Source organism: Micrasema longulum, unplaced genomic scaffold (genome assembly GCF_059751315.1).
Source record: "Micrasema longulum isolate JH-2025_06_02 unplaced genomic scaffold, ASM5975131v1 h1tg003576l, whole genome shotgun sequence".
Classification (NCBI taxonomy): Eukaryota; Metazoa; Arthropoda; class Insecta; order Trichoptera; family Brachycentridae; genus Micrasema; species Micrasema longulum.
The window spans coordinates 7,573-23,364 of NW_028280620.1; the positions used below are offsets into that span (position 1 = coordinate 7,573).

The 15,792-nt window shown below is 33.0% G+C and overlaps 1 protein-coding gene across 1 annotated transcript; it reads right to left on the reverse strand.

The window, feature by feature from the left end:
• Positions 1-231: 231 nt before the first annotated feature.
• LOC148270695 (uncharacterized) lies at positions 232-14,366 on the reverse strand. Its single transcript, XM_088242287.1, has 7 exons — positions 13,653-14,366; positions 12,155-12,264; positions 9,812-9,940; positions 7,609-7,826; positions 5,909-5,960; positions 2,419-3,154; positions 232-857 (listed from the first exon to the last, which is right to left on the reverse strand). The coding sequence occupies exons 1-7, from the start codon at positions 13,883-13,885 to the stop codon at positions 308-310; spliced, it is 2,028 nt and encodes a 675-aa protein (XP_088098413.1). The 5' UTR covers positions 13,886-14,366; the 3' UTR covers positions 232-307.
• Positions 14,367-15,792: the final 1,426 nt, after the last annotated feature.

Below are 15,792 nucleotides of genomic sequence, written 5' to 3' on the forward strand. Positions count from 1 at the left end.
TATATAAATTATCCAAATATATATATATATATACTGAATTATCTGCAAAACGGACCCTATGATTGGAGAATTGGAATTACTATTGGCTGTTTTGATGGACAGCAACTCTTGTCCTTAACATTAACCTTTTATTCGTCAGACCCCCGGGAACAAATTGATGTCAAATATTGGAGTTCCACTGTGCATAATATTCATCCCAAACTTTACCATAAATCCAATAATTTTATTAAAATCTTTTCTGTAATATGAAATTATGATAATTAATCATTAATTTAATAAATAGTAAAATAATTACAAAAACCTAAAATTAGGATTTGGCATTTTCGATTACCGGATTTTCACTTTCAAGTCCTGCCAGTTGTTCGACATTTGAAAATGATATCTTCTTGACTGCGTTGACTTTCTGACTAGCTGCAAGGTCGTTTTTAATCGGAGAAGCTTCGTTATTTACGGCGACACTCTCGTCGAATAGAATATTTCCCGACATGTCGGTTATTTGCGTGTATCCGCTGTCGAATTGTTGGGCGTCGTCATTTTTAAAATCGGCGTTGTCGTCGCTTTCGCGGTTTTGCAAATAGTCTTGCGACATGTCCATGAAATGGTTGAACACGTCCGAATCCAGCAGGTCTTCGCTTTTGATACCTTTCGCGGACTCGTCGAAGTTTCCCGACTTTTTCGTTCGGCTTTCTAAGGACAGCAGGGTGTTTGCGAGTTCGCTGTGCAGTTCGGTCTTGTGTTTCTTGTTGTTCTCGACAAACTGTTTCAGTTGCTGCGGCATTGGAAAGGACGATTTGATATGCCAGCGTTTCATCCAGTTGCGAAGGGACTTTCTGGGTACCTTGTGAGTCTGCGCCGCCCTGTTGAAAAACAAAACTCAATCATTATAGAGGAAAATGCATAGAATTACCGAAAAATATACAAATCAGAAGTAAATTTGTACATTCTTATGATTTACTACAATTTTGAAACCATCTTCAACTATAGTCTTTAAAATATAGCTTGATTAAAATGACAGCTGTCAAACTAATTTCAATAGTGATGGAAAATTACTGATCACTGATCATGTACCGATCAAATCGATTTTATCAGTTTTTTCATGCAAACATGAAACTCTGTTTCCGAAAATTGGTATAAAAATGCAAAAACAAGCCTATTATAGTGTGTTTAATACAATTATTCACCAAAAAATAAGACATTTATACTTTTTTCATGAACATCATCAAATGAATTATTTTTTTATTAGATCAATTTACATTGATCAATTTGTCCCATCTCTAACGCTTTTGCAAAATGATGTAACCTTGTAAGAACGTCGTTAATAATTAGTTTTATTTTAGTTTTAAAGCTGATTTTATTTATATATTATTAATATGTCAAGCTTTGTATTAAAAAAATAATTAACATACCAGATACTAATGATTTTTCGTGTGTCAATATAAATAACTCCTTAGATGTTACTGCAAAGTTATGTTGTCACTTTTTCTGACAAATGTCATTCTAATCAAGCTATATTTTAAGGACTATAGTCGTAAATAGCTGTGCAAGAGAATCAAAATGGGAAGCAAGTCCTAGATCTCTAATTCAGAATCTGCAACACTAACACAGAGCCACAACTCATATCAGCATAAAAAAACAGTCAGCAACAAAAGTGTCGCAGTATATTAGTCAAATAAGATTTACTTCAAACCATCAACCACGGTCCAACCACAAGTAAAATATATCAAATATAAAATAAAGCTATGATGTGTGTTCATATGAGTAGATCCTATGAGAAAAAGGGTCTGCTGGGTGAATCCTATGAGAAAGAAGTGTCTGTTGAGTGGATTCTATTAGAAAAAAATGTCCAGGAACACGTTGTATTTTATTTTATTTATATGATAAAGTTGGCTCTGCAATTTTAGCATTTTTACTGAAAAAAATCAATTGTTAGAAAATAACCACAAACGGCAAAGTTGGATATTTTTAGAAAAATATTTGGCATTAATTTATGCAAAAAATGTGATGAAATTGTAGAGACGGCATTTCGCTCTATTGTATAGAACAAAAGCGTCGGTTTAACAACAAGTGTATGCGGTTGCAATTCTAAACCTGAGTACTATAGCCCATTGTTTTGCTGTAAACTGTAGCTAACTTCGTGATAAATATTATATTCTAATAAATATGGCACAATGCACGGCAATATAATTTAGGTACCGAAAATATGTAACATGTTATCAAACGATATTAAGGCTATTGTGTTGAATGCAAAAGTGTGACTTATAATCAAATTATGATCGATGGAGAAAAATTTTGTTAAATAACTTTTGAATGTAAGTTCATTATAAGACAGGAATTGTTTTATAAGAATCTGCTGACGAATTGCATTGCAGTGGACAACTTTGCGACCTGGAAATACTTAAAAAATACAAATTTATTTACCTGTATATACTGCCGCCCTTTTTGACATCCATCAAGGCAGCCCACATGGCTTCGTTAGAATATCTCCTGTTAGGATTGTACTTTCCCAGCATTGCCTGCTCGATGGCGTTTCTGCTTATTCCCGAAGAACTCACTTCTTTTCCCGCTAGAAACTGATCCAAATCCGACGGGTTCAAGAAATCCAGTAAATTCAAACAGTCGATGGACTGCTTCACCTTTTTCTTAGCCGGTTTCTCCACCCTTTTGTCAGAGATTTTATCATCATTTTGAGTGCTCTTAAAATTTTGCCTATAATAATGGAGGTATTTTTTATCGAAATCTTTTACGCTGTTGTTATTTTTCGGTATGTTTAATTGATTGCAATCAGCTTTGCAATCGATGTTTTCGTTTAAAAGCGAGACTTCCAGCTGTTGATTTTGCAAAAGCCACATTCTTAAATATTCCTCGTTTTCGTACATTTGATCGTCGACATTCACAGCGCTTTCCACGCTGCTTTCGTGCGTATAATACTGAGGGATGGACGGCTTGCAAACGACATTTTCGACGTCAGAATTGACGGAAATTTTCGAAGCTTCTCGCGAAGGAACGCCGTCTTTGAGAAGATTTTTTTGATACATCTTAAAGGAAATCTGAGGGCACAACTGAAGTCTATTGATGAGATTTTTTTCAAACAAATTGTTGTTCGTCGTGACGCTCAATTCTGCGGGCAATTTGACACGAATCGTCGCATTCTTACCTGCAAAAAAATTTAACAATCGTGATATGTTTAAATTGACATAAAAATTTAAGAGATTACTTCATTGATAATTTATCTAGCGTATATACAATAGTAGTAACGAGCTACCTACCTTGTTAAGAAATTTGAAACGTCCATTCACAATATGTTCTCCACTCACTGCGCAATTATTTCACGCACATTGTGAACCTTCGCAATGTGAACGCACATTGTGAATCACAGATTACACGACTCGTTAACGCACTGACAAAGCCAGGTGTTATGAAAAAGTATGCATCTTGGGCTTGGAAAAATAATAAATACATCGCGGAATGGCCGTAATAAGCGAGAGGAAGAAACACTGCAAATAAACATTTCACTCGAGACATTGCGTAAAATATTACGTACAAACAAAAATTATGAAAATTTATTGCCAACACCAGAATCATGCAATTTCACTCACACAAAACCAAAAAAAAAAAAACAGGTAAATAAATAACAGTTAATGAAATCATTTAAAAACTAAAAACTATTAAAAATAATATATCAATAAATTAATTTTAAGTAAATCTAAAGAAATTTTTTGAACACGTGTAAAAACTTCATTAAATTTTTATTAGTATGAATGTATTATTGTTTTATGTTTTTTTCTTTATATATCCTATGTTTTTTTTTTTTTCTCATGTACTCGTATATTTAAAATTATACAGGTGTTCTTTAAACCCTGTCACATCCGAAACAAGGATGATCAGTATGAGGAAGAAGACATATTGGCACATTAAAATAAAATTTTAGAACGAATAAAATTTTATAAAATTATTTAAAAAAACACCTTTTTCAATAAGTATTTCATGTTAACCATGTCGGGACTCGAACCCGAGACCTCTTGAATGGTAGGCAAGCGCGCTGACCACTAAACCACGAGGCCGACCGATTTTTTACTGCACTATAAAATTTGTTTTGCCTTCTGAGGGTTTCAAAGGAACGCGTTGATTTTAGATAGTATAGTAATGTTTTAAATAGAATCTTTAATTAGCTTTAAAATACAAGTCATTAGAGACACTAAATATAGTACAACACAAGGATTGCTAAAAAATAAACAGAATATTTTAATTTCATATTTAAATACGTAATTGTAAGAGCCTATTTTTATTTTCCTAGATTGGTACACATGTTTACAATTAATCCGTCAATTTTCAGCCATTTCAGACACACAGTTAATTTTTGACAGACAAACTAGCGAGACACGTTTTAATGTGATTGGCGAATTCTCAAAATTGTTCCAGAGCGAAAGGGCTTGTTCGTGACTCGTTGACATAAAACCAGACTCCATGATGCCCAGCCACCGTATTCACCAGACTTGGCAGAGATGAAGAGGACTATGAAAGGACAACGTTTCGCTATTATACAGGAGATGGAGATCGAATCGCCGACAGAACTGAAGGCCAAACCGAAAAGTGCAATCCAAGAATGTTTTGAAAATTGGAAAAAACGCAGGCATTCAATGTAAATATGAAAATTTAAAATTATTATTATATCCAATAGTGATTACTTTGAAGGAGACAATATTAGTATTGAGGAATAAATAAAGGTTTTTTTAAATATGAACAAAATCTTTTTTTTTTTCTAACTGTGTACTGTATATAAGAGTGAAAGCAAATTCTAATGCCGATTTTAAAAATAAATTTACATAAAGTTCTAAGCAAAATGGTGAACAACATTACAAAATACATAATATATTTTACACAATGTCTGAATGAGAAAAAAAGCCAATATGGGGAACATAAACATACAGTGTAAAAAATATTTTTCCATTATACATCAAACTCTTCTACAAAGATTTGAGCACACTCTAAATATTTATGACTAAACCCACTGCTCCAGAGTAGAAGTACATAAAAAAATGAGGAAGTTTGGCGTTTTTTACCATTTGTTAATAGACTATTGAACTAAGCCAAAAATCGTATTTTTTTATTTTTAAGTGTCGTATTATCATTGCGATGTTGTGTAATTTGAAATTATTCCGCTTGTGACATCACGAGTTGTCATCGGTAAGTTGAGCTGACATTAAAAAGGGGAACCCCGTACGTATGAAAACATGCTAAACATGGCTTCCTGGAAACTGGAAATCTATAGCAAGACATATTTTTTGGCTATTAAAACTAAATTTAAATGAACAAAATACTTAATTTTCTTTAACATTTTTCCTTGCCAAAATTTCAGTAATTAACAAAATAATTATTGCTTATTGAAAATTAGTGTAGTGGTAAGCGCATTTGCCTACAATGCTTAAAGTCTCGGCTTCGATTCCCGACATGGTTGACATGATATATTTAATTAAAATGGTGTTTTTACACAAGAATATTTCAGTCCATGGACTGGCACCTGAAGCGTGAGACTGATCATCTTCGTGTAACAAAGACGATCAAGATACGCAGTGATTGGTGTATCAATGCAGTGCCCTATGCACCATTAGGTGCGGAAATGTAATGATGATGAAAATTGGAATCATCTATGACATTCTTTCTGGTCAAAATTTAAACATCTTAACGAAATAATTATTGCTCATTGAAAATTTGAATTATCTTTGACATTCTTTCCAGTCAAAATTTAAATACCTAACAAGAGAATTGTAGTTCATTGAAAATTGGGATTTTCTGTGACACTTTGTGAGATAAAAATAAAAGTATTTAATAAAAGAAATATTGTTTGATTCGGTTTGTAAAATGTTTGATGGATAAAGAAAACGGTTGGTAAAACAGAAATATAACTCACCAGCGGAAGGTTGCCCTCCCGAGTTGCCCGTGTGTAGAATATCATCATCTGCCTATAAGTAAAAAAAAAAAAATTAATATCAACATATTACAATAGAGACAGAGAAAATTTTTAAAAAAGAAAATAACCGTATTTTTGTTTTTCCATATAATTTAAGTAAAACTATTAAATAAATGCTATTAGGTTCTAATTTCAATCCTGTCTTAATACATATTGCATTTTTTATTTTTTTTAAATGGTGGGCATATATAGCAGGAAGTTTAGATTTAGATTTATTTATTTTACAAGGTGTTTTCAACTTTACATATTACATTACATTACATATTTTATTTGTCATTTTACAACAGAGATGAAAATCATTTAAGAGAAGGTAATATAGAAGTCTAGGTTTAGTCTAGTATTTGTACAAAATATTCCCAATCAGCAAAAGTGCTGGTATGAGGGGATATTATATATAATAACACAATAGTTTAAATAAAGAGTTGATGAAATAACATCACGTATCACTCGTAACAAGGACTGTAAGAACTGTTTTCTGTAGGTATTTTTTAAGTACGATGTTTTGTATATATTTTAACTACGTATATGTTTTGTATATTTTCTAAGTACGTATATGTTTTGTATATTTTTTAAGTACGTATATGTTTTGTATATTTTTTAAGTACGTATATGTTTTGTATATTTTTTAAGTACGTTTATGTTTTGTATATTTTTTAAGTACGTATATATTTTTTATATTTTTTAAGTATGTATGTTTTTTATATTTTTTAAGTACATTTATGTTTTGTATATATTTTAAGTACGTATATATTTTGTATATTTTTAAAGTACATATATGTTTTGTATATTTTTTAAGTACGTATATGTTTTGTATATTTTTAAACTACATATATGTTTAGTATATTTTTAAGTGTGTATATGTTTTGTATATTTTTTAAGTACGTATATGTTTTGTATATTTTTTAAGTACGTATATGTTTTGTATATTTTTTAAGTACATATATGTTTTGTATATTTTTTAAGTAAGTATATGTTTTGTAATTGTTTAGGTCATTAGAAAGTGAATTGTAAAAATTTATCGCTGTATACACAAAACTGTTTCTTTTTCTGTTGGTCCTAGGTTGTTCGCAAGTTAAATTATTAGACGCTCTAGTATTTATTTTATATATGTTTTAGTAAAAATTAAATTTTATATTTGTCTTTATTTTATTATTTTTCATCTTAAATATCATTTTTATTTTTTCTGAGTAAATTAATTCCTCTAGATTGAGCATTTTCGTTATTCTATATAAATCTGAGGTTCTAATATATTTATTAAAATTAAATGTTACTTTAAGTGCTTTATTGTTCTTTGTATTGATTATTGCGTTTGTTTACTAGAAAAAGCATTCTATATCATTAATTTTGTACTTTTATCAAAGACTTCTGTTCTTCTCATTATTCCAATAATTGGACCCAGTTTTTTTATAACTGCTTTGATATGTTTTGTCCACGCTAATTTTTCATCCAGTTAAAAGAGTTATTTTCGAAATTTATTGCAACAAAGAGGGAAAACATTTTAGAGATGGAAATATTGCAAACATGCGGACATACTCAAAACATTTTGTCAACGTTTCTTTGATAGAAATTGGTCTGACGTCGAGCACCTTGAATAACTCAGCCTGATGTTAGAATGAATATTAAAATACCGCACTATCTACCTGATGGTTGCTCTCCATTTCCCCGAGGTCTATGTCCCCGTAGTACAGGCCGTCCTCCTCCACCGTCTCCTGCTTCAGGGCCTTGGGCCGAGCTCCGGGGCTGCGCGCGCCCGGCTCGGGGCCCTCCCCCTCGGCCCTCCGCTTGGCCCGGCTGGAGCGCGGGGAGCCAGACGAGTTGGACGACGCGTTGGGGGACGGAGGCGACTTGACCGCAGCACCTGACAACAAAACAGGATGAGGAAGTTCAGTGGTTTTTAAATATTTTTTATTGGTAACGCACTACCAAACTAAGCCAAATATATATTTTTTAAAGATTTATAATTTTGAATTTTTTCCACCAGTGACGTCAAGTTCTAGTCGGTGAGTTCGCCTGATGGGTGAGTGGCTTCCCGGAAACTAGAAATGCATCACAACACTCTATCATTGGTTGATTTGGAAGACCTTGTGACGTAATTTAAAGTAGTTCATTTTTTTTTCATACATTTAAAGACACTGCCATAAAAGATATTTTCTTATTGCGCGGAAAAAATTTCAGCATTAAATTGAATGGCAAAGTTGAATGAAAAAATATATTTTTTTAAATAAACTACTTTGAACGACGACACTAGTTCTTATGAATCAACCAATGATAAGAGAGTTGTGACGAATTTCTCGTTTACGGTGAGTCAACTGACAAATCGGCAGAACTGGCCGAGAAGAAGGGGAAGAGAACATGAGAGGTCAAAAAAAACAAATTAAAACAAATTTTAAAAAAATATCACTGATAATACAATACATGAAAATTTAAAAAAAAATTTTGGTTCAGTTTAAAAGTCTATCAACAAATAAAATAAAACCACTGAACTTCCTCATATTAAGTTTTTTATCTATGGGATAAGTTCACGCTTTTAGCAGCTAAGACAGATGCGTATGCAAAAATTTTCCCATTGATGCCGCCCGTCAATAAATAAATGCGTTTGTAGTGTCTAGAGTCGATTATTGTAATGGTATCTACGCAGGTCTACCAATGAATAAAATGACTCGCCTACAGTCTGTATTGAATGCCGCAGGGAAACTTATTTTTGGAATCTTTAAGTTCAGTCACATCACTCCACTACTTCGGGAATTACACTGGCTACATTATCCACAGAGGGTGGAATACAAACTCTGTTGGCTTATGTATAAGTCACCGCACAACTGTGCTCCAAAATATCTAAGGGAACTCTGCATTCCAGATGAACTAGCTGACAGACGTCTTACGCTTAGATCAGCTACATCTACGTCGAAAGGAAAAGTTATTATATCTATACGCAAACAGCGCACTAAATCGGGGAATGGGCATTTTCAAATTCAAATTCAAATTCTTATTATTTATTCACAAAGTAACATAACAAATAACAAAGGATTTAAGACGTTAAATTGGAACTTTATATCAAACCAAGAACCCTTGAGCAATGGTTCGACATTATGAGGGTATAATACTCTCTAATACCAAGAGTATTTGCCTCTTAAACATAGTTTCACTAATGTGAAAGATGTTGATCTCCAAAGTGATAATGTTCAGCTGCTTGACTGCTCTTCCAATCGGCATGACCAGAGGCAGGTTGGTTCTGGAAACCGGGAGGTAAAACAGTATGTGCTGATTTGCGGTCGCAGGCCCTACGGCATGGAATGCTCTCCCAGCAGAGGTGCGAGGCTGTGAAAGTGAAGTGATGTTTCGGAAAAAACTTAAAACCCACTTGTTCTCTAAATCATTTGAATAAATCCTTGGCATGTGGTGACAAAGTACATTGTTTTTTTTTAATTAAAAAATAAAAAAGTTAAAATTAAATTTATATTATTATATGATCACTTTATAAAGCGCCCTTGAGGTATTATACTACGAAAATGACGCTATATAAGTTAGCCATAATAATAAGAAGACAAATTTATTGACTTTTCGAAGAATAAAATCAAACTATGATAGATCTGTACCTCAGAGGCAGACGGATGCAAATCTCAATGTCAAATGTTCAAAAAAAGCCTAAATAATCTACATTCTCTTAATGGTTTCTAAAAATTTTCTTTCTTTCAGTATCTTAATACATTGGTTCTTTCATTATAAGACTTACATTTGTTCCAAATCAATGGACACGATCATAAACTGGATACGAAAATAAAAATGTCATTTCATCAAATTCTGGATTTGCATCCGTCTGCCTCTGAGGTACAAAGATTGACTTACAATTGTTGATATTGTCGAGCGAAGAGGAAATTATGTTGTTGGTTGGCAGGGGAATGGCTATTTGCGGAGCTGGCGCAACAGGCTGATCCATTGGAGGAGGATTGCCCGCACTTTCCGATCCACATAGTCCTGGAGAAAAAATAACAACACATTGCAAAAAAAACAATTTGTTTAGTCATTTTATAAATTCAACGAGAAATACTAAATTTATACTAATAAATGAATACTTGTTATCAGAACAACAGGAGAGTTTAAGTCTGTTGATGCATTAAAAATATTATACATGACCCCAGTAAGAAGTCAGTTAGAATATGGGTCCTCAGTTTGGTCTCCTCGTTATGTCACAGTGTGGAGAAGGTCCAACACAAGTTTTTAATTAAAATATTACAACAGAGATGAAGAACATTTAAGAGAAGGTAATATAGAAGTCTATGCATCTACAGGGCTTATGACCTGTCAATGGCTGGTTTAAGTGGCCACTTTACACACTGTGTAACATTCACCATTCTGCCCATATTTAAACATCTGTATTCCTTCAATTCTTTCATCTGTTGATGTTTGTGAAGTTAAAGAGCTGAAACCTTTATTTATGCGAGTGAGATTCATCTAATTGGATTATTTCACCTACATACTAGGCAACGCCTGAAAATGTTATTTTTTCAATTTCTATACTTCTTCATGGACCAGGTAATTTATCAACAATATTTTGAGTTTGTCCAAATTTTTGTAGACATAATAAAGGTTTCATAAATATAATATATATATAAACCGCATAAATAAAGGTTTCAGCTCTTTAACTTCACAAACATCAACAGATGAAAGAATTGAAAGAATATAGATGTTTAAATATGGGCAGAATGGATAATGTTACACAGTGTGTAAAGTGGCCACTTAAACCAGCCATTGACAGGTCACAAGCCCTGTACATGCCTAGACTTCTATATTACCTTCTCTTAAATTTTCGTCATCTCTGTTGTAATATGTTAATATAAACAGCTCCCCAGGGAGTTGAATCCAGTCTTTGTCTACAAAAATTTGGACAAACTCAAAATATTGTTGACTAGTTTTTAAGATTCATGAATTTCAAATTAAACATTCCAATTGAAGAGCTTAACTATAAATGTGTAAAGAAGCAGTTAAAATAAATATGTATTAGTGATAGAAGGGACATTTCAGATTTAGTGCTGCTTTTCAAGTTATTCAATAATGTTCTTGACAGTCCCGAACTTTTGAATTGTGTGAATTTTTATGCGAGACAGCGTGGGACGAGACAAAATACTTCTTTTGTTGTTGATTTGCATAGTTCAAACTATGCCAAATACTCACCTTTCCCATGGTTCCACATGTTAGCAAACAAACATGGAAACTTAGATTTATTTAATTTATCTTTATACCAATTAAAATCACGACTTTTTAATCACTTCTTTTCTAAATTATAAAAATGTACTAAGTGTTATACTTGTTTTACTGTTTATGCTATGATAATCGCCTCTGTTACTTCAATACTTTTATATTTAAACTCTTTATTTATTCAACAAAGTTTGATTATGTCCAAATGCTTGCAGACTGGCTGGATTTCCTCCCTAGGGAGTTGTTCATATTTAAATTTATTTCAACAGAGAGGGAAAAAATTTTGAGAAGGGAATATGGAAGTCTAGGCATTTACAGGGCTTATGACCTGTCATTGGCTGGTTTAAGTGGCCACTTTACACACTGTGTAACATTCACCATTCTGCCTATGTTTGAACATCCACATTTCCTCAACTCTTCCATCTGTTGACTTTTGTGAAGTAAAAGAGCTGAAACCTTTATCACGTGGGTGAGATTCATAAAAATTGAAAAATTGTTTTCAGGCGTTGCCTAGTAGGTGATTTGGTTCAGCCGGATGAATCTCACCCACGTGATAAAGGTTTCAGCTCTTTTACTTCACAAAAGTCAACAGATGGAAGAGTTGAGGAAATGTGGATGTTCAAACATAGGCAGAATGGTGAATGTTACACAGTGTGTAAAGTGGCCACTTAAACCAGCCAATGACAGGTCATAAGCCCTGTAAATGCCTAGACTTCCATATTCCCTTCTCAAAAATTTTTCCCTCTCTGTTGAAATAAATTTAAATCTTTATTTATTGTTTATTTGCTGCATACCTATGTTAAAATTTCTTATTTAATTTTCCTTCATTATTTCCTTATTTTCTGCTGATTTTATTTCATGTATCTATATTTTTTATACTATGTTCGGGTGTTTTGTTTTATTATAATTGTTTTTCAGTATTATTTTATACTTTGTCAAGGGCGTAAGCTGTCGAAATAAATAAATAAATTACCATTAATTTGTCACACTAACCTCTAATTTGGAGAGCTTCGGCAGACTTTAGTAGGCTAGGGAGATCATCTTGGGAGACATTGACTTCCCCTTTGTACATGAAGTCTACTAAAGACTGCATCTCTGAGAACCTGTTCAAGAAACAACACGCTATTAGCTCATGCATTGAGGATCTGGCGGGATACTCAACTCTCGCCTTGCCAAACTTAATGAAGATCAGTGCGACCCTAAATATATATTTTTTTAAAAATAACATCGAATTGTACAATAACAATTCTCTAAAATCATAGATACACGAGGTGTATTTAGAAAATAATGGGAATTTTTAAATATCGCTGGTTCGGAGAGTCTGATTGTAAATTTTTTTATTATGTTGGGATACATATCCCTACATTTGTTTAAAATCAAGCTAGTGGACAGTCCTCGGTGTGAGTGCCGGCTTGACGAGGAATGCATAGACCACGCGTTATTCGGATGCCCCATTCGGGATTATTATTTTTTTTATTATGGATAACTTATATAGCGCCATTTTCGTAATAAAATACCTCAAGGGCGCTTTACATAGTGATTCTATTGTTAAATTAATTTAATTGAAGCTTTTAAATTTGTAATTTAATTAAAACAATTTATTTTGTTGTCACATGCTACGGATTTATTCAAATGATTAAGAGAATAAGTGGGTTTAAAGTTTTTTCCAAAACATCACTTCACTTTCACAGCCTCGCACCTCTGCTGGGAGAGCATTCCATGCATGCAGATGATACGCAGATTTATTTTTATTGCAAACCAGGCGAGAGAAGTGTGCTTGTCAATTTAATTGATGGATGCATCAAGAAAATAGGAAACTGGATGGCTGAAAACAGACTAACATAACTTCAGCCAGACGACAGAATTTGATCCAGGATACGGCTCTACCCAATGTAGGGAGTACCGCTTTACCCACCGTTAAACTACTGGGAGTTTTACTCAATTCTGACCTTTCTCTTGGCGCTCAAATTAGTAGAACGATAAGTTCATGCTTCTATCAGCTGAGACAAATTAAATGCATACGCAAAAATTTGCCGGTTGATGCCGCCCGTCAATTAATAAATGCGTTTGTAGTGTTTAGAGTCGATTATTATAATGGTATCTATGCAGGTCTACCAATGAACAAAATGTCTCGCCCAATCTGTATTGAATGCCGCAGCGAGACTTATTTTCGGAAGTCGACGAAACCGGCACAGTTTTAGATATTCTGTAATCCTAATAGTTTTTGCACATGGGGCCCTCGAGGGGACATAAATATTGGTCGCGGCAAAACCTTACTTGACACCGAGAATGAACGAAAGTGCCGGTGAACGAGTTAACTTAGCTGAAGAAAAGTCAGCGTTACCACAAAAAGATGTATTTTTTTTATAAAAAAACTCATTTTTACCAAAATCATGATATTACGACAAATTATTCATCACTTAAGATGACGGAATAATATTTTTTTATTGTTAGAACATACACAATATTCTGAATTCAAAAAATATCTTACCTCATGTCTTTCATAAAAATGATGGGATGTTTGCAGGGGTTCTGAATTAGTAATCTCTCGAAGTACGTGGAACAGGCGCTCAGCACAACTTTGTGGCATTTTATCTGCCGATTCTCGCAGGCGAGCGTAACGTCCACGAAGTTCTCGGTCGTCAGCAGCTTCGGAAACACCGTCTGGAGATTCGTGTGGTAGGAATTCCACCGCACGCAAAACTGCTGCGGCATCTGCGACATCTTGAATTATCGCCGAAATTTTAAATCGAGACCACGGTTCTTTTGTTTTTTACGCGTAATTATATTTTAAAGAGATTTTTTACCGCCTTTTGACGCAGATTAATGGAAAAGATCTTTTATGACAATTTCATTGGCTCACTTCCAAGTAATGAGAAATAGTTTATAGCGAGATTATCATTTTTAAGGCAGAACGACATTCTAAAGACATCTGATAGCTTTATTTTATTATCAAAAGATTTAATATTTAAGGCAAATTATAAAGACTAGTTTTAAGTACAGGTTTTTTAAGTAATACTTAAGTTTAAGTCAATCTTGCCGGGTATACTTGTACACACTTAATTAAATCAGTCTATTTTTAATACTAAAAATACATAGATTGCGCAAGTTATTATTTTTATTTAAGTACTGCTGTGTTTTTGTCACATTGTTTTTTTTTTAATGTGGCACTTTTAAGTTCATATATTTTTCCTCACTCATAGATAAAAATAAATGTTCATTGAAAAACTAGGGTAAAGTACTCGACATCTGTGCAACACTCGTTACATTTTAAATGCAGAAGGGGGGGTCGAATCAATTTTATTTTTACGATTTTAATTTCGATTTGACTAGAAATTTTTATGGCATTAGAACTTTACATTATCTCAATAATGAATGTAACCTGAAAGAAAAAAAAACATAAATAAAATTTTCAGCATCTTCACCAGTAATCTGTAATTAAAAAATGCTTTAAAAATAAATTTATTTACACAGAAAATGGCTTGATTTATAAATAAACTTAGATTTTTTTTAAAATAAGAAATAAATATGTGGGATCTTATATCAACATATTACAACAGAGATGAAGAACATTTAATAAAAGGTAATATAGAATTCTAGGCATCTACAGGGCTTATGACCTGTCAATGGCTGGTTTAAGTGGCCACTTTACACACTGTGTAACATTCACCATTCTGCCTATATTTGAACATCTATATTCCTTCAATTCTTTCATCTGTTGATGTTTGTGAAGTTAAAGAGCTGAAACCTTTATTTATGCAGGTGAGATTCATCTAATTGAATTATTTCACCTACATACTGATATAAGCAGCTCCCCAGGGAGTTGAATCCAGTCCTTGTCTACAGAAATTTGGACAAACTCAAAATATTGTTGGGATCTTATAATTTATTTATTAACAGACTTGTCTATTTATACAATTTATAAGGTATAAATATTACAATAAAAGAATTGTTAAAAACATTTTAAAAAAGAAAAGAAGCATTGACAAACATAAGGGACATTGAGGCAAGATCTGGACTATTTATTTAGTGCTCGTTTAAATCGCTGTAAACTTAAACCAAAAAAGTCCAGATTTTGTCTTGAGTTAACAATATGAGAAAGTCGGGTCATTGGAGAATTAAGGTCATAGTTTGTTCTATGCTGATCGATGAACAGTACTCAATTGTTTCAACCTACGAGTCGGAATATTGAATTTTACTTGTCACAGTAATGATGGAACATCGATTATACATTTAGTATGCCGAACATATATATGGAGCCAATATTAGTTTTACGTTTTTGTAGACTAGAAATATTTAACATTGACTCTATATCAGGATAAGAATAATAATAATTTAGATCAATTACTTTACAAAAATCAAATGATGAAAGAGTTGAGGAAATGTGAATGTTTTCAAACATAGGCAGAATGGCAAATGTTACACAGTGTGTAAAGTGGCCAACCAAACCAGCCAATGACAATTCGTAAGCCCTGTTAATGCCTGGACCTACATATTTAGACAGATGAACCCACAATCACACCCACATCAATAAATGCTTCGAACATAGGCAGAATGGTGAATGTTAAACAGTGTGTATAGAGGCACCCAAAACAGCCGATGACAATTCATAAGCCCTATAAATGCCTAGA